Below are 21,727 nucleotides of genomic sequence, written 5' to 3'. Positions count from 1 at the left end.
AGTCTTAACAATGCTTCCCCTTCCCCCTAAGTTTGGTTTTTAAATTACTTGCCTTTTTCCCTTCAAATTTAAAAACAGAAGTCACGAATTGTCTCTCCATTTCTCCAAGTTGTCTCCCATCTCTCTGAATTTAACAACTTCTCTCCAAGAGATGGCAAACAGAGCAGTGAAAAAGACATTTCATTACACAGAAAGGGATTGCTTTTCAAAAAAGTGTAAGCATATTCATCCAATTAAGCTGAACAGTATAAAGTGCTTTCACGTGTATATTATAAGGTGATTGGAAGTACTCTGCTTTTAAGTGAAGTGCCTCATTTACATCCCAGGCAGCTAGGAAACTAACCAAATTGTACCAGGTACCCAATAAACCAGCTTTCCCTGGTTCCAGGAGTCTTATAATTGTATTGTAAGGTAGAGAGGTTAATTTAGACTTCACTTATTTTGAATTTCAAATGAGATTTTAAAGTGGAGGTTCTGTCTGGATATTAATGATCCCATAGCACTTTCCATAAAAGTTAGGAAGTAGGGGATTTCCCTAGTTTCCTCTTCCCAGGTGTACTGGTATATAGTGTACTGTGGACCAGTTGGTTGGTGACCTCCCCTCCAGAGGTGGCTGTGTTATACTGGTGCTGTTTGTAAAGGGCTTTGGGATTCTCAAGATCAAAGGTGCTATAAAAATGTAAAATATTAATATATTATTAGTGAAGCAAGAAAGTTTATTTTAGGGATAATATTAACTGTAAATCAGGGCCCTGTGTTTTTCTCTGTTTTGTGGCTAGAGGCTTTGCTGCAGAACCCATCGATTGCTGTAAATATGCTCCAAAATCTAAACTGTCATGTATAACATTTTCTAGCCTTGCAAAGATTCAGTTTGGGTTATGTTTGGAAGTAATCTTCCTCATTCTGCTTAAAATGATAGCTCTGAGACCTCTCAACTGTCCTTGTTCATTTCCAAGGGGGTGTTTACTTTCATGATGATATTTTAAATGGCAATGTTGTTGTTTTATTAACCATTTCACTGCTAGTCATTTTAGCAGATTTCTGGAAGATTAGGGATGTTCAGTTAATCAAAGGCTTTTTTTTTTTTTTAAGTCCTAGTCAGATCTAATTAAGATTAGTTTGGTTTATCTGTGTGGCTTGCGATTTGAAAAACTGACACAGTACAGTAAATAATCTCTCATCAGAAATATTAAATTGATTTAAAGCCTGAATCCAAGCTTTGAAATTGATTTGGGTGAATCAGCTAGGTCTGGCTGTTCTTACAAACTAAGCCAAACGATAGCTTCAAAACCTGAATTTAACAACTTCTTTTGCAAAGATGGCTCAAGCTTTATGGCTCATGCAATTTTTATGACATTCTAATTTATACATTCCAGATCCTAGACACTGAACTACTGTTTCTCCACCTGCATCAGGGGCTGAAAATTTGGTTTGCAGGATCTTTATGATGTCTGAATTTGCCACATAAATGTATTGGCTTTTACCTGTTTAATACTTCATGCATGTTGCTTGTCTGACTCGATTAATGTTCCCATCTGTAGATATGAACCTCAGACTGATGTTCCTTCTGATGTTGAGACAGAGCAGGACCGGGTTTTCTTCATTAAGGCAGTAGCTCAGTTTATGGTGAGTCTGCTTAAGCAACCTCATTTGGGGTTTGATCCAAAGCCCACAGAAAAAATAATGAGAGCCAGAGGGAGAGATTTACTTGCAGTTGATATTTGACTAAATCTTAATTCAAGCGAAGGCCCTGATCCTACAAAAACTTAAACACGGGTTTAACTTTTACATGATGTTAGTAGCCCCATTGCAGTCACTGGATGAAACTCAATGGAAGTGTTGCTATTGACATGAATGAGGCCAGCCAATGACTTGGATGGGATGGCTCACATCACGTAAAATTAAACATATGAGTAAGTCTTGGTAGTATTGGAGTTTTAACAACTGCTTAGCTTTAAGCTCATAAAGCAATATTCATGTGCAACCTCCTGTCCATTTTTCACACTTGAAAAAGCTAACGTGCAAAAATCAAGTTTTCTTAACAAAAATGACAAAGTGGATTTTCGGATGCACTCAGTAACAAATATGGCCATCTCTCTCCTAACATTTTATGCCTGTTTTTGTAGTAGGGTAACAACTTACATATCAAGAAAATAAGAGAACTCTGTGAAAAACACAAGGCGTAATGATTTTTTAGTTATGGTCTAAAATCAATATTTGTGTCCCAGTGTGTAATCCTGTTTTTCTTTATTGCCTGAATGCATACTTCTTATCAGATCAAATGCTTTGTGTTACTGCTTTTTGGATACAGATTGAAGGATATTAGACACTAAATAGGGGTTGTCTTTTAAAATATAAGATGCGCAGCCACTCTGTATAAGGACTGTACTGGCGTAACTGGACCAAATGATATTTTTAACGTAGGGTTCTCCCCTGAATTCATGGAATTCTAGAGGACCTGCCTGCCAAGCAATGTGCCTTGATCTTTTATTTGTCAGTAGATTTGGAGGTTTTCAATGGTACTTATCACCACAGTGTCTGAGTGTCTCATAAACATTTTGGGTGGTTCTGCAGGTGACCTTTATGCTACGGCACAATCTCTCTTCCCTGCTTTACTTCAGCAGAGTTTCCCTCTTTCCTTGTTGGGATCATACATCTTTCATTCAATTATGTTGTTGAAAGTGGATTGTAATGAGCATAAGCAGTGAACAGTACCACCAGCAGTACAGTATAAAGACAGTAGCAACAGTGTGTTGTATTTGGTCTGGAAAAAAACCAACACCGGCAGGCCAGGTAAAAAGTTGCCATCTGAATGAGTTGCCCTTTTCCTCGCTTTCTACACCCTCCATGGATGCATGACATTACTTCTCGTTTTATTTTCCTTGCTGCTTGACTTGTTCTCAGGCATAAGACAGAGCTATTTTAGTTCTAGTGTATTTTTTTCATAGTGTTTTTTAGCGTTTTTTTTTATTTTGTTTTTTTTATTCCTTACCAGACATTCTGGGAGGAAGGTGTCTGCTGTAAATCATAATTCGGATTTAACTCTGGATTCAACTTCTAGATAATAACTCTGGAAGAATTAGATATTTTTTTTAATAAATCAAATGGATAATGTTGTAAGCATCTTTTCTGATTTTTATTTATTTAAATTTTTACAGTTGTGGAAAATTGTGAGGGGGTCTGGCAGTAAGGGGGTAAGACGATAGTTATTCAATGAAAGTAGATGTTGAGATTCAAAAAGGTAAATCATCATAACCATTAAACCACAAGCTGTCAATATCACATGTCAAAATACAAAGTCAATATCCTTAAATCAAACATTCATAAGTTTTCAAGCAGCATTTTTCTTGCTTTGCCTATCTTCCTGCTTTTATTGGGGGATGGGGTGCGCACGCATTTGTGTATGTGTACGCTGAAGAGGAGCTCTGTGTAAGCCTGAAAGCTTGTCTCTTTCACCAATAGAAGATATTACCTCACCCACCTTGTCTTTATAGACATTTGCTGATAAATATCTAAACCTTCCAAGCCTAATCATAATGAGGAGTTTTGCAAAGTGATTATGCAAGAATTCTGGGGCAGATGCTTGGTCTTGCATCCCTTTTGAACAGGAATGGACACTCCTGCTTTGTTGTGGTAGGAGCATCAGGGCACCAGTAAGCAGAGTTGCTGACTGAAAAACATACAGGGGGAAGTTGAGGGCATTATGAAAAGGTACCAATGAAGGTATAAGTGAGATGTTGAGGGGCCCCCTTCTGTAGTCAGTTAATATTTGTGTTTAGTTACCCTCTCCTCCCGTCTGCCTTTCTCTGCAGTATATTAAAGTCGTGCCATGTATTCTGTCTGTTTTAGTTTGGAGAACAGGGTCATTCACAAAGCTCTCTGCAATGGGCTCACTGAGAAGTTCAAAGTAGTTTTTTTTTTTTTTTATTGTCTGAAGAGAGTGCAGAAGTGGTGTGAAGCCTTTACCCCTCCCGCCTACCAGGCTACACTTCCTATGCTGGGCCTTCTGTGATTCAGCACAGAATTGGACAGTATTAGGTTAGTAGTTAGGTTAGTCCATTTCCTCACACTCACCCAGGAGCAAAATTCCACAAACTACAGCTCATACCACAGACTACTCTGCAGTTTCAGTCTGGAGCACTGAACCATGGTTATGTCATGCAGCAATGAAGGAGAGTTTCAGCAAAGTGAATTTTGACCAGCTGTTCCAGCGCAACATTGAACTAAATAAGTGAGCTAAGTCTGAATGTTTAGAGCTTGGCCTTTCACTCAGTGGGGCTTGGTAAAAATGTGTTTCTGGGCTAAGGGGCGTGAACCACGTGTTGATCACCAGTGGCTGCTACTGTCTGTAGATATGGTGTTGGATGTCCTTAGCAGGAAATTGTGCTGGAGGTAAACATATTGAGAGAGTTGGAAGGAGTGTTATACAGGAAAATGAGTTGTACTTCACAAAGATGCTCAGATTCTTAGGCCTGGATGGTGAGTTTTTGACTTGAGAAGGTTATCAGCCTGATCTCTCTTTATGAATAGCTGTCAGATTAAAACTGTTTTGTGGGGCTCTAATTTTGAAGCTTTTTGAAATATGAAGTGACCATAAAGCCAGGTTTTGCCCATAGATTACATATGGACAAGGCTATGTTTTAGTCATGGGTATTTTTAGTAAAAGTCATGGGCAGGTCATGGGCAGTAAACAAAAATTCATGGCCCGTGACCTGTCCGTGACTTGTACTATATACCCCTGACTAAATCTTGGGAGAGTAGAAGGGGGGGCCTGGGAGTGCTGCAGGTGGTGGGGAATGGCCCGGGGGTGCCACAGGTGCTCGGGGGAGCAGCCTGGGACTCCTGCTGGGGTGGGGAGGCAGTGGTGCGTGGCCCGGGACTGCTGCTGGTGCTGGGGGAGGGGTTGGCATGGCTGGCAGGTTCCCTACCTGGCTCCTTAAGGCTCCCCGGAAGCGGCGACATGTACCTCCCTTAGCTCCTAGGTGGAGGTGCGGCAATATAGCTCCATGTGTTGCCTCTGCCCCGAGTGCCAGCTCCGCAGCTCCCATTGGTTGGGAACCACGGAGCTGGCGCTCAGGTCAGAGGCAGTGTGCGGAGTCATCTGGCTGCGCCTCCACCTAGGAGCTAAGAGAGGGACATGTTGCCTCTTCCAGGGAGCCCCCTGAGGTAAGCACCGCCCAGAGCCCTCACCTCCTCCTGCGCCCCAATCCCCAGCCCTGAGCCCCTTCCCACATCCAAACTCCTGCTGCTGCTGGGGGACGGGGACACGGTGGCCCAAGAGTGCCCCAGCAGCGGTTGGTGCGGCTGGCCCAGCTGCTGCAGAAATCATGGAGGTCCTGGAATCTCATGGAATCCGTGACTTCCATGATCTCTGTGACAAACTTGCAGCCTTACATATGGATAATTAGTTCTCAGTTCTTAATTCTACTGAGCGCAGATGTGTAACCTTTCCATATCTTACAGTTCTAATCCCTGGGGCATCATTAGAGGTGAAGAACAACCACAGATCCAGCAGTTTTAAGTTTCTTTTCTGAGCCTAATACAATTTGGAAAGAGAAGTGTGAAATCAGAAATCATTTTAATAATATGCTTTTCAGACCATTCTTCATATTGGTGTATCCCTAAAGGCTTTACAGAATAGTACAGTTATGGGATGAAAGAAGAGTGGCTAAATTACCCCATGGCTAAAAGTCTGCAATTAATTTTACAGGGTAATAGAGGAATTACTGCGATTCTTCAGTAAACAAACTCTCAGCTCAGATGTTTCCTCTGCTTCTTAGAATGGGAAGGACTTGAAGATGTTTCTTCAGTAATTCCTGTTGTCCATGGGACACACAGTTATCTTCAGGAATAGCTAATAACCTGTAGCATCTATAATTAGATAGAAGATTTATATGGAGACAAATGTACCTAATTCCATTAAAGAAGAATATCAGAAATCATTAATCCTCATTAAAATGTAACTAGAGCAAATCCTTTCCAGACTAAGCAGAATATCTGTATGATTTCTCTGTTGTGGTGTTTGATTACATTCTACTTTATTTAAATTCTGTTAGTGTTTCTATTCTATACCCATACTCTTCTAACTTGTTAATTCAGCCTTTCCATCTGGGCTAATAGTTTTTTTAAAAAAATCCCGCTGTTTGCAATCCTCTGCCATATGGGGGAATCTGACTTCAGCTCTTCATTGTGGTCCATGTTTCTCAGCCTTTTGAGCTAGTAGTGAATGACTAGAGTATCTCTAGTGACTATGTCTGTAGGTTGCGTCGACAATATTGACTCTGCCTGAAGAGATCCAAACCATTAAATGGAGAGTCAATGAGATATAGGAAAATTGATGCTTTTGATTTAAACAATATTCTATTCTATGTTTGTCATTTAAACAGAGCATAGTGGTGCCAATGCACAAACAGGCTGAAGAGACCATCTTTTTTTAACTTGCCATAAGTTGACTTACACATTAAGGCCTGGAGGAGGCCTGCCTGGAGAAAAATAATGTTTTGGCCTCACATAGTTTTGCTCTGTGTGTCTCCATTGCCCTGCACTTTAAGAAAGTGAATCCTTCCCTCCACTCTCATCTCCACATGCGGTAGAAGACTCAAATCCAACCACAAAGATGTGGACCCATTTTGCAGAAGGGAGGACAAATGTGGGGAGCCCACGCAATAGTTTTCACCATTTGTGTAGCACCGTTCCATCCATCTTAGTGCACATGGGGGCTTTGGAGTATGCAGATCCACTAGCTCACCTGAATCCCTGGGGTGGGAGGTTTTTAGCAACTGCAGTAATGTCAGTGAAGCAGCACCACTGCTGCTTTGTGGCTTGGAGGAAGAATATTCTGTGTCCCCAGCCTGTGAACCTGTTTGTTAGGGCTTTGTACTGAGTCCAAAATTTGGCCCAAAAAGAATATGAAAGCACATTTTAAAAGCCTAACCCAATCTCTTGTCTATCGACCCCACTTTGTGGTGGTTTTAGTTCTTCTTTTGTCTTAATTGCATGTGGCTTAAATTAAACACATATGGTAAGTTCTCAGAATAAATGGAGATGGTTTTGTAATGGTGCTGTGAAGACATTTTTATGCCTTTTTTAAACTAGTGGATCAGGAAAAGATGTTGATCTGTTTGCAGATGATTTTGTTATGTCAGTCATGTGTTTTCCTGTCCACATGCGCTGAGAATGTGTGGGTGTGTGTATGTGTGAGAGAGAGAGAACAGTCGCCAAGTGGAAAATACGTTTTTTCCTTTTACTAGACATTGATTTTCCCCCCTTGTGTTTTAAATGAACTGAAATTGGAATTCCCATCCATAGCAATGCTCTTTGTAATGTGGTGCTCTAGCTTCCCTTGTGGAACAGGTGTTAAAGGGCACTGTCAACTTAATAATCACACTTCTGTCTGAAAATTTTATACCTGCTGTTCATAGAATAGAATCATAGAATATCAGGGTTGGAAGGGACCTCAGGAGGTCATCTAGTCCAACCCCCTGCTCAAAGGGTTGTGATGATTAACTCCTAAGATTCCTTCAACTGAAAGAAACTGAAGGGAAAAACGTCAAGGTTTTTTTGCTTTTCTTACTGGTGCATTTGAGGATACTCTGTGACCAGTGATTTTTTGCTACTCTAATTGGTGAGCACCCAAAATTGAAGGCCCTAAAAATCCTTCTCGAAACCTTGGTCTCATTTGTCAGTCATTTTCTCAGTTTCCCTTGCAAAATTAGTCTGTCAGTTTCCTCTCTTGTTTTTGTGGGCCTTTCACACAGTAACAGGGTGAGGGAAACATTTACAAAAATAAAGAAATCTGATTGCAAAGCCACAAAATTGGCAGGACACTCAAGCAGGTCTGGGGCCTGAAAATGCTTTTTAAAAAATTGACTAGATTTGAAGTTGATGCTCTTCCTTTAAGAGCTGGGGCAGAGTGCAAACACTGGATTCAATCCAGCAATCCATTCCCAGGAAAAAATCCCTTTTCTTTCAAAGAGCATTTTGCCTGAGTAAGGATTGTGCAGTCAAGCCTGGTATAGGTCCAACTAAAACTGTAGCACTTTAAAAAAATTGGAAATAAAATGTTAAGTTAAAAAAATAAAATAAATATTTGAACAATTTCTTACTTGTTGCCAATTGGATTTTACCTGTGGTAGATCCAATTTGGATATAAAAATCACATAAAAGATTGGTACATGCTTCAGCACACCTAGCTTAGGGCCTAATGGTGAAAGTGAAGTTTAATACGCATGGATGCGTGTTAGGCTTGGATAGGAAACCTCTTTCTACTACCTAGTATTCTTAAAGGAGGTAAATTTTGATAGCAGGTCAGATGCAAAGAGAGAAGAATCTTAAGCCATCTAGCTATTTATAGTTTGTTAACTTTTATTTCTGGGGAGGAACAAAGTTTTAGCCAATTATGTTGAGTTCGCAAGAGTGAATGGCAGTTTTAATTGTTGTTTTGCACCAACTCTTCCTGTCTGTGAGTCTGTAACGTCAGCCCAGAGGAAATTCCAATAATTAAGTATATCTCCTTCTCTGTGCCACTGGAGTGCTGTTTCCCAAGGCGTTTTGAAATAAATATCAAAGGTATATACATCCATTATTTGAATCTTGTATGTATATCTGTGCATGTGGTGGGGTAGAGGAGAAAGGGAAACAAATTATTCCCTCTTTTGATATTAATAAATTTAAGAGAAACTGTCAATCTGAAAAAAAATGTTGGAAGAAGAGACAGTTTATTAGAGTAATTGATCTAATTACAGTAATGCACTGAGACTGAAATTCATCTCCATGCAGAGGGTCAGCACCAGGCCCATGCACTTAAGTACCAATTAAGTTTACAGGAGATGTAAGTGGTAAATAGGATTTTTGCTGGCCCTCTGCACAGGGGTGACTTTCACCCTGAGAGAATTAGTGGATGGTTTGAGCTTTTTCATTTATATAAGTGCCCAGAAATGTTATGACTCTCAAAAGGTGTGTGTATGTCATCCTTGTTCAAAAAATCCCTTGTTCCTGAGCTGAAAATTTTAGTTATGTATAGACAAACATGATGATTCCAAAATAAGTACTTTTAGGAAAATGTTTGACTCGGGAATTGACAATCTGTTGTCTATAATGGACTGAAATATTTCTTTGTGTCTTCTTCCAATAGGCTACCAAAGCTCATATAAAGCTCAACACAAAGAAGCTTTACCAAGCAGACGGCTATGCAGTGAAGGAGCTGTTAAAAATAACTTCTGTGCTTTACAATGCCATGAAAACCAAAGGAATGGAGACCACCTCAGTGTCCGAGGAAGAAAGCACCAAATTCAAGTTTGACCTTGGTTCAAAAGTAAGGAAAGTAAAGATTCTTTTTTTTTTTTTTTTTTTTGTAGTCATGGAAACCAAATTCATTTGCCTCATAAGCGTACGCACAGAATGTATGCATTAGTACGTTCTTTTCAAACTCTCCCTTCCTAAATTTACCTGCTGTGACACATTTGGTCCCCATCTAATCCCAAGAAAAACTTGGCTCATAATGGTATTGAAGTTTAGTACAGAATTGGTCATCTCTGCTTTGGAGCAGGACTGGAATAGTAGGGAACGTGGCAGGGCAGAATTGAGATGATTTGGTATAATTGTGTTAGAGAAGCATGGGGAGTACTCACTGCAATATGGGCCTGAACTAGTGCCCATTGAAGTCAATCAGAGTCTTTCCCTTGAATTTATTGTGCAGTGCTTCAGGACCTATAGAAGCATTTAAAATAGAAATTGCTCCACAAATACCACGGAAAAACAGAACACAGATACTCTCTGAATAGTCCTATCAGTTATTTGTTCATTATGCAGGAATAATACTTTTCTTTTAAAAGTGGCAATGATTATGGCTACATTAATGTGTCAGGTGACATTATAGAATTTTCTTTAAGAAACTTCTCCCTTTCTTGGAGTAAGAGCCTGTTGCATGCTTCCTGTGTTAGTGTTGTAATAATAGAGCAAATTTGTAGGCCCAAACTTTAAAAGTGAATGAAAGTTTATAAAATGTCATGATAGCCTACAACAACAAATGTTCATGGGAAAAGGTGAATAAGTGAGACAGACTGAATTAGTCCAAAAAAGACCTATTAATGTAACTCCAGGACTATTAAAATCAGGCCTGGTAAACAAGAGAAGCATGGGACTGGAAATCCATTAACACAGATTGGTGTGTTGCAAATTAGGCCTAATAGGTGGACAAAATAATGAGAGGATGGGCTATTCCACCTGTCACTCCCTTTTGGGGTCTCTAAAAGAAAAGACTTCGGGGGGGAAAATCAAGAAGAAGCTGTCTGCCAACAGTGGCTACAGTGAGCTTTCACCTCCCCTCTCTTGGTGCCTTGTGAGCTTTACCATCATGGCTGTCACCTCCCATCTCTTGGCACCCCAGGATCTACCATAACGCTGTTGGGCCTTTGTTGGCCTGATCCTGAGGGATGTCCTGACCAGACTGGGTCAGAGAGAGGGACCCAGATGATGTAGTCACCTCTGCCAACTTTAGCTAAATCCCAAATACCACCTGGGATGTGAGTCTTTATCACCTTCCCCCCTTTGTGTGTCTGTTTCCTTCCCACCCTTATTTCTTTTCTTTCCTATCTCTCTCCTTTTGCCTACTGTTTAATAAGAGTCTGGCTTAGCCAGCCAAGACTGCATCTTTTGCAGCATTGTTGTGAGTCTGGGATTAAAAAGGCAGATAAAAGTAATGCCCTCAACCACCTGAATTAGGTCTTGGAGCAGCTGATACAGCTGTGTGCTGTGTCTGTTTACTTTCCAGCAGTGAGACTGCAAGTTAAAGTCAACCCCAGAGAAGGAAAGTGCATTTTCTGTCTTTGCTGTTCTCTTTCATCTTTTGTGTGTGTTTGTCTTTATTCCTTTTAGAAATGGGGTTGGATTTTAACTACAAGAACTCAAGCTCATCTTAACTTTTTCTTTTCCCCAAAAAGGACAACTATTATCCTTAATAACAACAGAAGACTGTCAAATGGAGGGTGGGGACGGTTCCTTGTGAAAGCTCCCTCTAGCTAGAAGGAAAGGGAACAAGGAGTGTTCTTAAAATGAAAGCCTTACTTAATGCATTACATTTACATTTTAAATGATTTAACCTCTTTTCTCTTCTTTTCTTTCTTTAAGGTTACAATATTTTTAACAGTGATACTAACCAGGCTGAGGTCTCTATATACCGAACCTTGTTTAAATTGTTCAGTTTGGGACAGTGAGAGCATCATGTTTACACCTTTGACTCTATGGGTCCATATAGTCCATCAAAATTAATACTATGTAGGTGCTTTTTGAAAACGGGAAATCAAATGAAACATTATTAGTATAAAGAAAAGGAGTACTTGTGGCACCTTAGAGACTAACAAATTTATTTGAGCATAAGCTTTCATGAGCTCCAGCTCACTTCATCGGATGCATTCACTGAATGCAGCTGCAGCTCACTTCTTTCAGCAGCGTGTAGCGTACATTCCCTTGTATCCCCCCAGAATGAGTATAAATAGGTGTAGCCTGTCAGGAATGGTGCAGACTGAAGGATGTGATTATCTACGTGAGTACATATCCTACATGGCTCTCTGCTCACCCAAGCCATGCTTCCCCCTCTACGCTACTGTTTTTAGCTATGTAGTGTCTCCCTGCTGCTGGAGCCCTTCCCCACCATAGGGAAAGACTCTTGGAGCAGGAGGGTAGTGGAGAAAGACTGCCAGCTCCCCATTGCTGGAGCCCTTTCTCCCACAGGGAAAGACTCTGGCAGGCAGGAATGATTCCACCAGTTCCCAGCTGCTGGAGTCTTCTCCTGCCACAAGGAGGGAAAGGGAAAGGCTCTGGCAGTAGGGGAGTAGTCTGGAAAGGCTCTGCCAGGTTCCGGCTTTTCCCTGCGGTGTGTAATTACACATACCCCACATGCTGCCGCTAATGTTGTGTAGTGTAGACAGGGCCGTCCTTACCCATACGCAAAGTACGCAGCTGCATAGGGCACCAGGAAATTTGGGGCACCAAATTTTCTGGTGCCCTGTGCAGCTGCGTGCTTCTCCAGACCCTGCTCCAGCTCTTCCCCATGGCCACAGCCCCGCCTCTTCCCACCCCTGCTTTGCCCCAGCCCCATCCCAACTCCCCTGAGGACTCCAGGAGCACTCCTGCACTCACTGGTAAGTAGAGAGACCTGGCCCCAGCCTGCTCTGCTCTCCTGGCTCCCAGCCACGCTGCCAGCGAGTGCTGGGGGGCGGTTTCCCCCTCCCCCAAGCATGGGAACCAGGGGAGCAGAGCAGGCTGGGGTCGGGTCACTCTCCGTCCCGCAGGAAGTGGCCAGCCCCCCTCCCTCCCATCCCCCATGGAGGCCTGGGGCCAGCCCGCCTGCTTTCCCCCGTAGTGGCCTGGGGCGGGGCCCCACACAGCCCCCTGTGGAGGCCTGGGGCCAGTCTCCCCTCTCCCCACTCCATGGAGGCCTGGGGCAGGGCCTCACACAGACCCTCTGTGAAGGCCTGGGGCCAGCCACCACACATGGAGGGCTGGGGCCCCACACAGCTCCCCTGCGGCGGGGCTGTGTAGGGCAACAAAATAGCTAGGGACGGCCCTGAGTGTAGATGTAGCATGGGAGAGATTCAGGCACCGTGCTGGTCACACATACGGTTTTAATTTTAAAAGGGACAAAGCCTGTCACAAATTTTCTTTGTGAGGGCAAAGAGACTCTTCCATTGTTTGATTTTTTTTTTTATGCTGTTCTTCTAGATTGCTGATTTGAAGGCAGCCAGGCAGCTTGCTTCTGAAATCACATCCAGAGGAGCATCTCTGTATGATTTACTTGGCAAAGAGGTGGAGTTGAGGGTAAGTATGCTCTGCAGACAGGGAACTCAGATTCACCATATGCTGCAAATGTAGAGAGAGAAACAAGTATGAATGAGCGATTTCAACAGCTGCAATGAATACATCAGATGTAGATTCTGTGTGTGAGTGGAGCGAGGTCATATGGGTTACCCAGCTTCTCATTCATATTATTACTTGTAATAAGCCCAAGAGAATAATGGTTTGCCAGTTTGTGTTTACAAAACATTTCAGTTCACCTCTAAAGAGCTGCTTGAGAGCTTAAATGAGTAACAGTGTGTACGTATACTTTGTCATGTTCTTGTACCAAATGTGGACTGGCTACAGAGCTTGCTTATACATACCGGATGTGTTCATCCTAAGATTCTTTAATGCTCTGCCAGGTATGTCTCAGGTTCATTTAAATAAGATATTTTACATGAAGTGCCACCTAATATAATACAGTTTAGCGTTCCATTACATCTGCCACTTAAAGCTCTACATTCCTACCATTTGCAATATTTACATTATCATGCTGTCTTTGAGGTTCAGTATTTATCAGTCTGCTAAGAGTCTCTGAATTGTACTGGTTTCCTAATCACATGGCCCAAAGTATGACAACTTGGTCATCAGGCTGTATATTAGTTGCAATAACTGGCTGTGGTCAGTCCAGAATCTTTGAGTCGTCATCTTGTTCTGCATCTGCCATCTGTGGGGTTTGCTATGTTGATTGTTCTGTCTGAGGAATAAACTGTAGATGCTGATGGTTTCTGTTGAACTCTCCACTGTCCGTCTCAATCACATATGATTTGGGTGCTAAATTCCTTTTCTTTACAACAGCTGGAGCTGTCCATCTCTTTTCTTCATCCAGTTTGAAAAGAACACAGTCACCAGGTTCTAGACGCAGCACTTCTTTCACTGAATGATGTCTGTTGTCAAAGTGTTGATAAGTTCTTTTAGCCTTTTTATCCAATTTGGCTACTCTCTTCATGACTAGCCACTTTGGAGATAGGTTCTTTTTTAAAGTTGGAACATTAGAACAGAGTCATCTTCCCATTGGGAGTGGTGCTGGACTATATCCAGTAGCTGCTATTGGTGTTGATATGTAACTCAGAAAAGCAAGGAATGGATCTTCTTTCTGTAGGATTTTGTTGGATGTACAGATCTCTTGGCCTCTCCATTCACTTGTCGGTAATGTGGTTTGCTAGTAAAATGATCAAAATCATATTTTGTTCAGAATGACTTAAATTCCGCTGCAGTGAATTGTAGTTCGTTGTCCATCACTAGTTGTTCTGGAATACTGAAGTGAGCAAAAACAGTCCCCAGTGACCAGGTAATGATGTCCTCCTGTGAATTTGCATAAATTTGCAGCCAGTCTCTTCCAAGTCCTGTCTGGTAGGGGTGTTGTATTGGTCTGTTAGTTCCTTGCCAATGCCTGGCCACCACACTGACTGGTTGGCCCATTCATGGCATTTAGTTAATCCTTGATGTCTTTCACAGATGAGGTTTAGGATTTTTCCTCTCATTTTCTTTGGAATTGTGATGCAGTTGCCTTTAATCATGAGTCCATTTGACTCGCGTTATTGTCCATGCACTGCACAGTAGTCTTTTGTGACTTCCTTAGTGTCCTTCAGATACTTGGGCAGCTGCCCCAATGTAATGTAGAACTTCCTGATGTTGCATATCTGTTGGTTGTTTTCTGTAGTGGTGTAGTCTCTTTTCTGACGCTTGTCAGTATGCATCCACATACACGTTAATAGAAAAGGAGTACTTGTGGCACCTTAGAGACTAACCAATTTATTTGAGCATGAGCTTTCGTGAGCTACAGCTCACTTCATCAGATGCATGCCGTGGAAACTTTCTTTTTGCGAATACAGACTAACACGGCTGTTACTCTGAAACCTGTCATTATACATGTTAATGCCATCTTTGAGCTAACAGGTAGTTGAGTGCAATTCCAGGGCCTTCCCCCTGCACTGAGCCAGGACAGAAACAGGAACCCTGTCACACACACCTGAGAGCAGGACATGACCGTTTTATTTAGCCCTCCCCACCCCCAAAGAATATTTTCACCAGCCATCTATGCCATGGAGCAAATAGAGCAGAATTTGTGGGGCAGCTGTGAGGAGGAGTAGGGGGCAAATAGGGAGAAGTGCCCTGGCTGCTCTACGGACTCTGACAAAGGGAAATGAGCCATGAAGACTTGCTGAGAAAAGAGGCATTGTTCTCCATCCCCAGGGCCTTCCTCCACGGTCACCAACTTTTCTAGTCTCTGGAAGGAAAAACTATGCTGAAACCCAAGAAGGGCTCCTCAACCTCTCATGGGGACTCTGGCCACTGTATGTTAAGGGCTCTCGTAAGCCCTCCAGTACCCAGGTAAGAATGAGAGCCCCAGAGTGTGACTCCCCCGTACCGTCTGAACTGCAGCACTCAATTCCAGTACCGTTCAATCCAGAATGGACCTTGTTGGTACTGTTGAAGTTGGTACTGTCCATACCATCTGTATCGCTGATGTCAGTGGCCACATGTGTGGTACCAATGACAACTGGTACGTGTGGCATCAATAATAATGGCACCTCTGACAATACTGTCGATTCCTCAGGGATCCATGGCAGGCAGGGACCTACTTTGTCTGTCAGTCCTGGACTCTCCCCTCCTGCGACAGGATGGTCTCTCAGTGCTGACCTAAGTACCATCCCTGTTTCCAACCTTGGTGCTGGCCTCCCCCGGAAGCTTTTGTCATCTCCTACTCCTGGATAACACTCTTCAGTGGAATCTGTCCATCATCCCCACAGGTCTGTAACAAAAGATCTTTCTCCTTGGTTTCCCCCAGCACCATACCCTTATCCCTCTTGGACCTATGGGCATCAAGGGTTATCCCTCAAACTACCAGGTCAGTTTCAGCCTCCTCCTCTAGGCCTGGGTTTCCAACTCCATCATCCTCCAGGAAGGCCATTGTACCACCTCCAGCTGCCAAGCATGGCACCAGCTTGGATCCTTCAGATGAGGACTACAGAAGGAAGGGCAGCAGATGCTCATTCATATATCCTTTTCCTCAGCTAAAGAGACAGTAATGCCTGAAACATCCTTTGACAGAGGTTGTGTGATACCAGTCGGAGTGCTTGGTAGCCCGGAAAGTCTAGGGGAAGAATTGTTGTGAGAAATAACAAAATAGCATTTCGTTGAAGGATAAAAATATTTTCAGGAGCTGCAGTGAAGCTACACAAATTTCTACCATTTTTCAAAGTGTCTTAAATTTCCATGAAAACATGATGCAAAACAGAGCTCATTTGTATTCCAAAAATGTTAATAAAATAAAACAAAATCTTTATAGGCCTCATTTTCCCACAGTATATTTGTCTAATCCCTTGGCTATTGAAACAGATTTCACAAGGCAGCTGGCTAATGCATTGGTGTCTGAGTTCAAAGGGTTAAGCTGCTTTGACCTGCACACACACACCTCCACACAACTCAGACAGCTAAAAAGTCAAGAGTATGTCAATTTTTAGGGAGAATTTTAAAAGAGCACTTGGCAGTTGCTTTGAAATTGGGAATAATTTAATCGTTTTGGCCAAATCACAGCTTTTAGGAGTCCATTTGGCTTCAGGGTTGGGCCCTTAATGAGGGACATATCCAAGAGCAGAGTGACGAAGGTGTGAAGTGAAAATCAGGGAAGAGTGAGTGTTCCAGTGCAACCACTTCTCAGTGGGCCCATCAAGAGCTCTCTTCATTGGAAGCCTCTTTAAAGGTGCAATTTCCAGAAGGGTGTGAATTATTATATCCTGTAGAGAACATATTTTTCCGACGGCATAATGACTCATTGCTCTAGCTGGGACTAGCCAATTTTGTATAAATGTGGGGTTTATGCTCTGCACAGATGTCTTACAGATTACCCTTGTCCTTAAGAAATCCTGTCAGGTGAGAAATGGCCTGTGCCTCATTAGGGATAAATTTACATCCTAAAGGCATGATGCTTTACTGTGACAGCCCAAAGAAAACTTCCCAGTAGCACTAGAAAAGACCTTGCATGTTTTGTTACTAATGATTTGGACCAGTTCTGACTTTCTGAGGGATCCATCCAAACTAAGGAATGCTGCTTCAATCCAAAATCCGGTACATAAGCGTACAGCTAGTTTTAGCCTGTTGGACATTGAATAAAGCAAAACAAACATTTTTCAAATTAAAAGCTGGCCTCTGTTGGTACAAACCGAATTGGCTAATTTTCCATTGGATTTGCTTGTTTTTGTCATTATTTCTTTTGCTGTAGTTATACACATAGATTGTTTAATGTATTTTGTACTTCAAACTGCATGGTATTTTTTGCTTTCTTTTATAAAGGCTGTGACAGTGATTGGTTTTTTAAAGGCTGCTTTGTCTGAACATTAAAATTACGTTAGAAGGCATTGAAAACAAAATGCAGCTTTCGTCACCTCCATTAGAGCTGCAGAACGTCTGGGATAAATTCAGGGAATGCCTATAGAACTCCACTGCATTTTGACTTCCTGACTACTGTATGTCCTGATGTCCCATTCATTTGAATGGTCAGCATAATTATAATTCCTGTAGGATAAAAGCAGCACCACAGCAGCTGATTTTTAGTTGGAGTCCCTTATTCTTTAAAGACAATATATTTTGTTACTTAAAGAATATCTAGAATTACAGTAAGGCTTGAAAAATTCACTCACCACTAGTCCTTGGGGAGCTTTTCCTCTGAAACTATCATCCAGCTGAAACTATTAAGTTTTGCAGTATCTAAGCTGCTGTTTTACAAAAAAATCTTTCCAGCCCATACAGCTGCATAGATGACCTTACATTTGGTTCCCCTTTGAAAGTGTTGCCTTGCCAAGTCTGCACACAGACAACTCTGCTGCTGTTTATACCATGAAATTAACAAAATACTCGTCAGTTTTATTTCAATGGCACTGTTGCTCTTTACACAGCAGGGTGTATGCACCCATGAGTTCTTTGATGGTTGCAGAGTCTCGTGCAAATGACAGTCCCGTCCACAGGTAGGGCACACCCATGCACTCGCAGTGCTCTGAATCTGAGCAACAGATTCTTTCGTCTTCTGACACCAGTCATCACAAAGCTTGATCCAGTCCCCCTCACAATGCATCACTCCATCTAAAAGCTGGTTCTGCCAACCAGAGTGGCATTCTGCAATCCTTTCTCAATCCACAGAGATTCCAAAGGATACTAAATAATTTTTGCAAGCATTCTGAAATCTGTGCAGCAGTCTGCCTCTCTTTCTAGACCCTTTACGAACTTCAGAGTACAGCTCACTCTTCGGGATCCTGTAATCTGGCATTTGCTTGACATGTCCAAGCCATCTGAGTCTTTTCTTACTAATCAACATCTCCACGAATGACATACCAACATGATTTAATACTTCCACATTTGTCACCCTGTCTTGCCATCTTATTCGAAGAATTTTATGCGAGCCTCTGATATGAAAACTCTTTAGTCTTTTGGTATGTTTGGCGTAAGTCGTCCATGTTTCTGAGCCATATAGAAGCGTAGATAAAACATACATCTCATAAATGTGGATTTTTATATGTTTTATTTACAGCCTTCATTTCAGTTTTATTTGCAGCTATTTATAGTCCTGTAGGTAGAACTAAAACTGCCAAGATTCATGTCAGTTTCTCTCTTACCTTGTTGCTTGGGAAAGCTCTGAGCAGCAGCATGGATAGGTATTGGAGTTATTCTTGAGGTGAGAACTTAAAAAAACAGAGGCTGAGGAAATACTGAGTAGTGGACATCCTCGTCCCACCCTTGCAGTAGCCACGAGACAAAAACTTAATTCTCTATTCGAGCAAATTGGGGTTGAGGCTTCAAATTTAGCAGACACTTGCCTCAGTTTACCTGTCTGTAAAATAGGTATAATATATTTCCCTACCTCTTAGGGCAATTGGGAGGCTTTTACAATAACCCGTAAAACACTTTGTGGTTCTCTGATGAAAATTGAAATAAAATTGCAAAGTGTTATAGCTAAGGTCTAGTCTATGGACCACTGGACTGGGACTCAGGACACCTGGGGTTTGTTTCTGGCTCTATCATTAACCTGCCGTTTGACTTTAGGCAAGTCTTCTTCATCTCTCTGTGCCTCTTTTCCCCCCGTCTACCCTTTGTCTTGTCTATTTAGGCCATGGTCAGCAAAACTTTTGTTGCTCATGGGTGTGAAATCTCCCCCCCCACCCCCCACCCCCCGAGTCACATAAGTTTTGCCAGCGTAAGCGCTCGTGCACAGTGCTATGTTGGCAGGGGACTCTCTCCCGCTGACATAGCTACTGCCTCTTGTTGAACCGGTTTTATTATGTCGATGGGAGAGCTCTCTCCAGTCGGTATAACGCGGCTACACAAACGCTCTTACAATGGTACAGCTGTGTCACTGTAAGCTTGTAAGTCTAGACATGACCAGATTGTAAGCTCTTTAGGACCTGACCTATCTTTTAGTATGTGTCTATACAACACCTAGCACAATGAGGCCCTGATTTCAGTTGGAGCTTCTAGGTGCTATTGTAATACAAATAACTAACAATAACATGAATTAAAGGTGAATATGCTGGTCAAGTGATCCTTTCAGTGCAGACAGGTGTGTTAAAGGATTTAATGCTTCTAGATTTTCTTAATCAGATTTGTAGGACCACCCAAATCTACTTTTCACTTGTGACCTAAACAGGATTTGAAACTAGGTCTACACATGAAAGAGACTAGGGCCAAAATCTGCTGTCTGTTCCGTTGATCTAAATCCAAAGTATCTGCACTGAAGTCAGTGCAATTAGTCCTCAGGAATTACACTGGTATTGAGGGCAGTGTGGAGTTGCACTGGGCCAGGTCATAATGTCCCCCTAGCTCCTTAGTGCACTGTGCCTGCTTCCCTCTCCATTCCTGGCTCCCTTTGTGGGTGTGGAGCAATGGACCCACATTTTCCCTTCTTCTCCCCACTCCTTTTCAGGTGGATGGAGATTGAAATAAGGATCTCATGGGCACATGGAAAGAGGGGGAGCACAGGGTCTGTAAATATTTGATTTAGTTGGGGATTGGTCCTGCTTTGAGCAGGGGGTTGGACTAGATGACCTCCTGAGGTCCCTTCCAACCCTGATATTCTGTGATATATCTGGGCCTTGTGTGAAGGCACAGTGAGGAAGATCTCTTGCCTCTCTCATATGATAAGAATAGCCTTTCTGGATTGTTATTAGTAAACATACATATTATTGTAGTGCCAAAATCCGCAGCAGGGATTAGGGCCCTATTGTGCTACGCATTATGCAAACAGGTCACTTCACATCTCTATTAGTGTAAATACAAGTGCATTTCAACAACATGCTGGAAGAGTACAAGGAGATTTCTGCATAGAACCGAACATAAATGTCCTCCTCTCTGCTGCTGAATTACAGTGTGAGGGCTAAATCCTCACTTATGGGCAAACTCTGATTCTCTCCCTTGTGTGTCTGTCCAAAACCTGACAGGCAGTGAAACCATCACAGTTCTGCTGCACTGGGGAATGGAGGTGGGCTGTGGAGTGGCTATGCAAGGTGATTCTGTATCCTGTGTGGGGTGGAGCATTACTCCTTTACCTCTGTGGCAGTGCAATGGGTGCGCTTTGGAGGCAGGCCAGGAAAGAGCAGATATGTTGCTAAAGGTCCATGAACTTTGTTGATCCACTTGGCCAGAACCTATGTATAAAGGGTGAGTGGGAGGATGCAGTTCCTAATGCAGCCAAGGAGATGATTGCAGCAGCCATATGGTTGTCCCACATTCTGGTTTGTGGGGGAAAGATTTTGTTCCCCTTCAGTCCGCTTGTTGGTCCCTCTGACAAACTCCATTAACTCTGGCTTTGTTACGGGATGAGAATTTGACCCACCGATACAAAGTAAGTTGCCATCAGTCTAAGATGATTATTTTTAAAATTGAAGAATATTGAGTTCCAATGTTTGTTGTCTTTCTGTGTTGTATGGCTAAGGAATGCTTATGATAAATTACATAGGATAGGTACAGTAACAGGGCAATAGCAAGGTGTCTTGGTTTTTTTGCTCGTTAAACTTTGTGTTCTAAAACCAATTGTATAGAAGTGCACTGGCAAGTACCTTATCATGTGCTTAGTGCATTTTAAAACATGTAAGCCTTCCGTAGCTTGCTCCTCTTTTCCAGTGCCCCCATAGTGAAGATGTTAGCTGAACTGTCCCAGGAGAAAATGGTATGCCTCTGTTTTACTGGCTCATCCTAAAATAAGGGGTTTTCATTTTCATTTAAAATTAAAGCAAACTCCAGCTTTTGGCACTAACCCTTTAAATTGCTCCACTTCTGGAGGCAGAAGCAGGCTCTCCTGTCGGGAAAAAGATCATTCAGAAAGTGAAGTAAAATTGTTGTTCATATTTCCTGTAAAAATGAGGTAATATCTTGGGTTGTAGTTTGCCTCTCACTCTTAACCTTGCTCTACTGGAATTCTTTTGTGCATTAATTTACATAGAAATTGTGCAAAAATTAAATATAATCTCTGAATCCAACAGAAACAGCCCTAGGATTTCTTAATTCTTTAGTCAATTATTTTATTTCTGAATAAAATCTCTCTCTCTCTCTGATTTGAGGCTTGAGAAGGACAGAAGGTCCTTAACAGAAGATCTTTACAAGGGATCATTATTTCTATACTTTGATTTATTTACATTGAAATTTCAGGCAACAGTGAAGCTTTATGTATGTGTAAATGGCAAATAGGACTGTTAAGTGATTAAAAAAATTAATCATGTGGTTAATCACGCTGCTAATCAGTGATAGAATACCATTTATTTATTTAAATATTTTTGGATTTCTACATTTTCAAATATACTTATTTCAATTACAACACAGAATACAAAGTGTACAGTTCTCACTTTATATTTTTATTACCAATATTTGCACTGTACAAAAAATATTTAATTCACCTAATACAAGT

The 21,727-nt window shown here is 42.0% G+C and overlaps 1 protein-coding gene across 4 annotated transcripts in view; it reads left to right on the top strand.

Annotated features, from left to right (window-relative positions):
- Positions 1-21,727, top strand: part of CLUAP1 (clusterin associated protein 1) — a 165,765-nt gene that overhangs the window by 4,809 nt on the left and 139,229 nt on the right. For all 4 annotated transcript variants that reach the window (XR_012161187.2, XM_073362813.2, XM_073362811.2 and 1 more), the window contains exons 3-5: positions 1,542-1,626; positions 9,134-9,313; positions 12,721-12,816. Coding sequence is in view for 3 of the 4 variants with exons in the window: in XM_073362813.2 (XP_073218914.1) it covers positions 1,542-1,626; positions 9,134-9,313; positions 12,721-12,816 (361 nt within the window). In the remaining variant the exon portion in view is untranslated. The remainder of the gene's footprint in view (positions 1-1,541; positions 1,627-9,133; positions 9,314-12,720; positions 12,817-21,727) is intronic.

The sequence above is a fragment of the Lepidochelys kempii genome, chromosome 10, assembly GCF_965140285.1.
Source record: "Lepidochelys kempii isolate rLepKem1 chromosome 10, rLepKem1.hap1, whole genome shotgun sequence".
NCBI classification, from domain to species: Eukaryota; Metazoa; Chordata; order Testudines; family Cheloniidae; genus Lepidochelys; species Lepidochelys kempii.
Note: the sequence above shows the minus strand (reverse complement) of the source record. Positions and strands in the feature narration are given on the sequence as shown.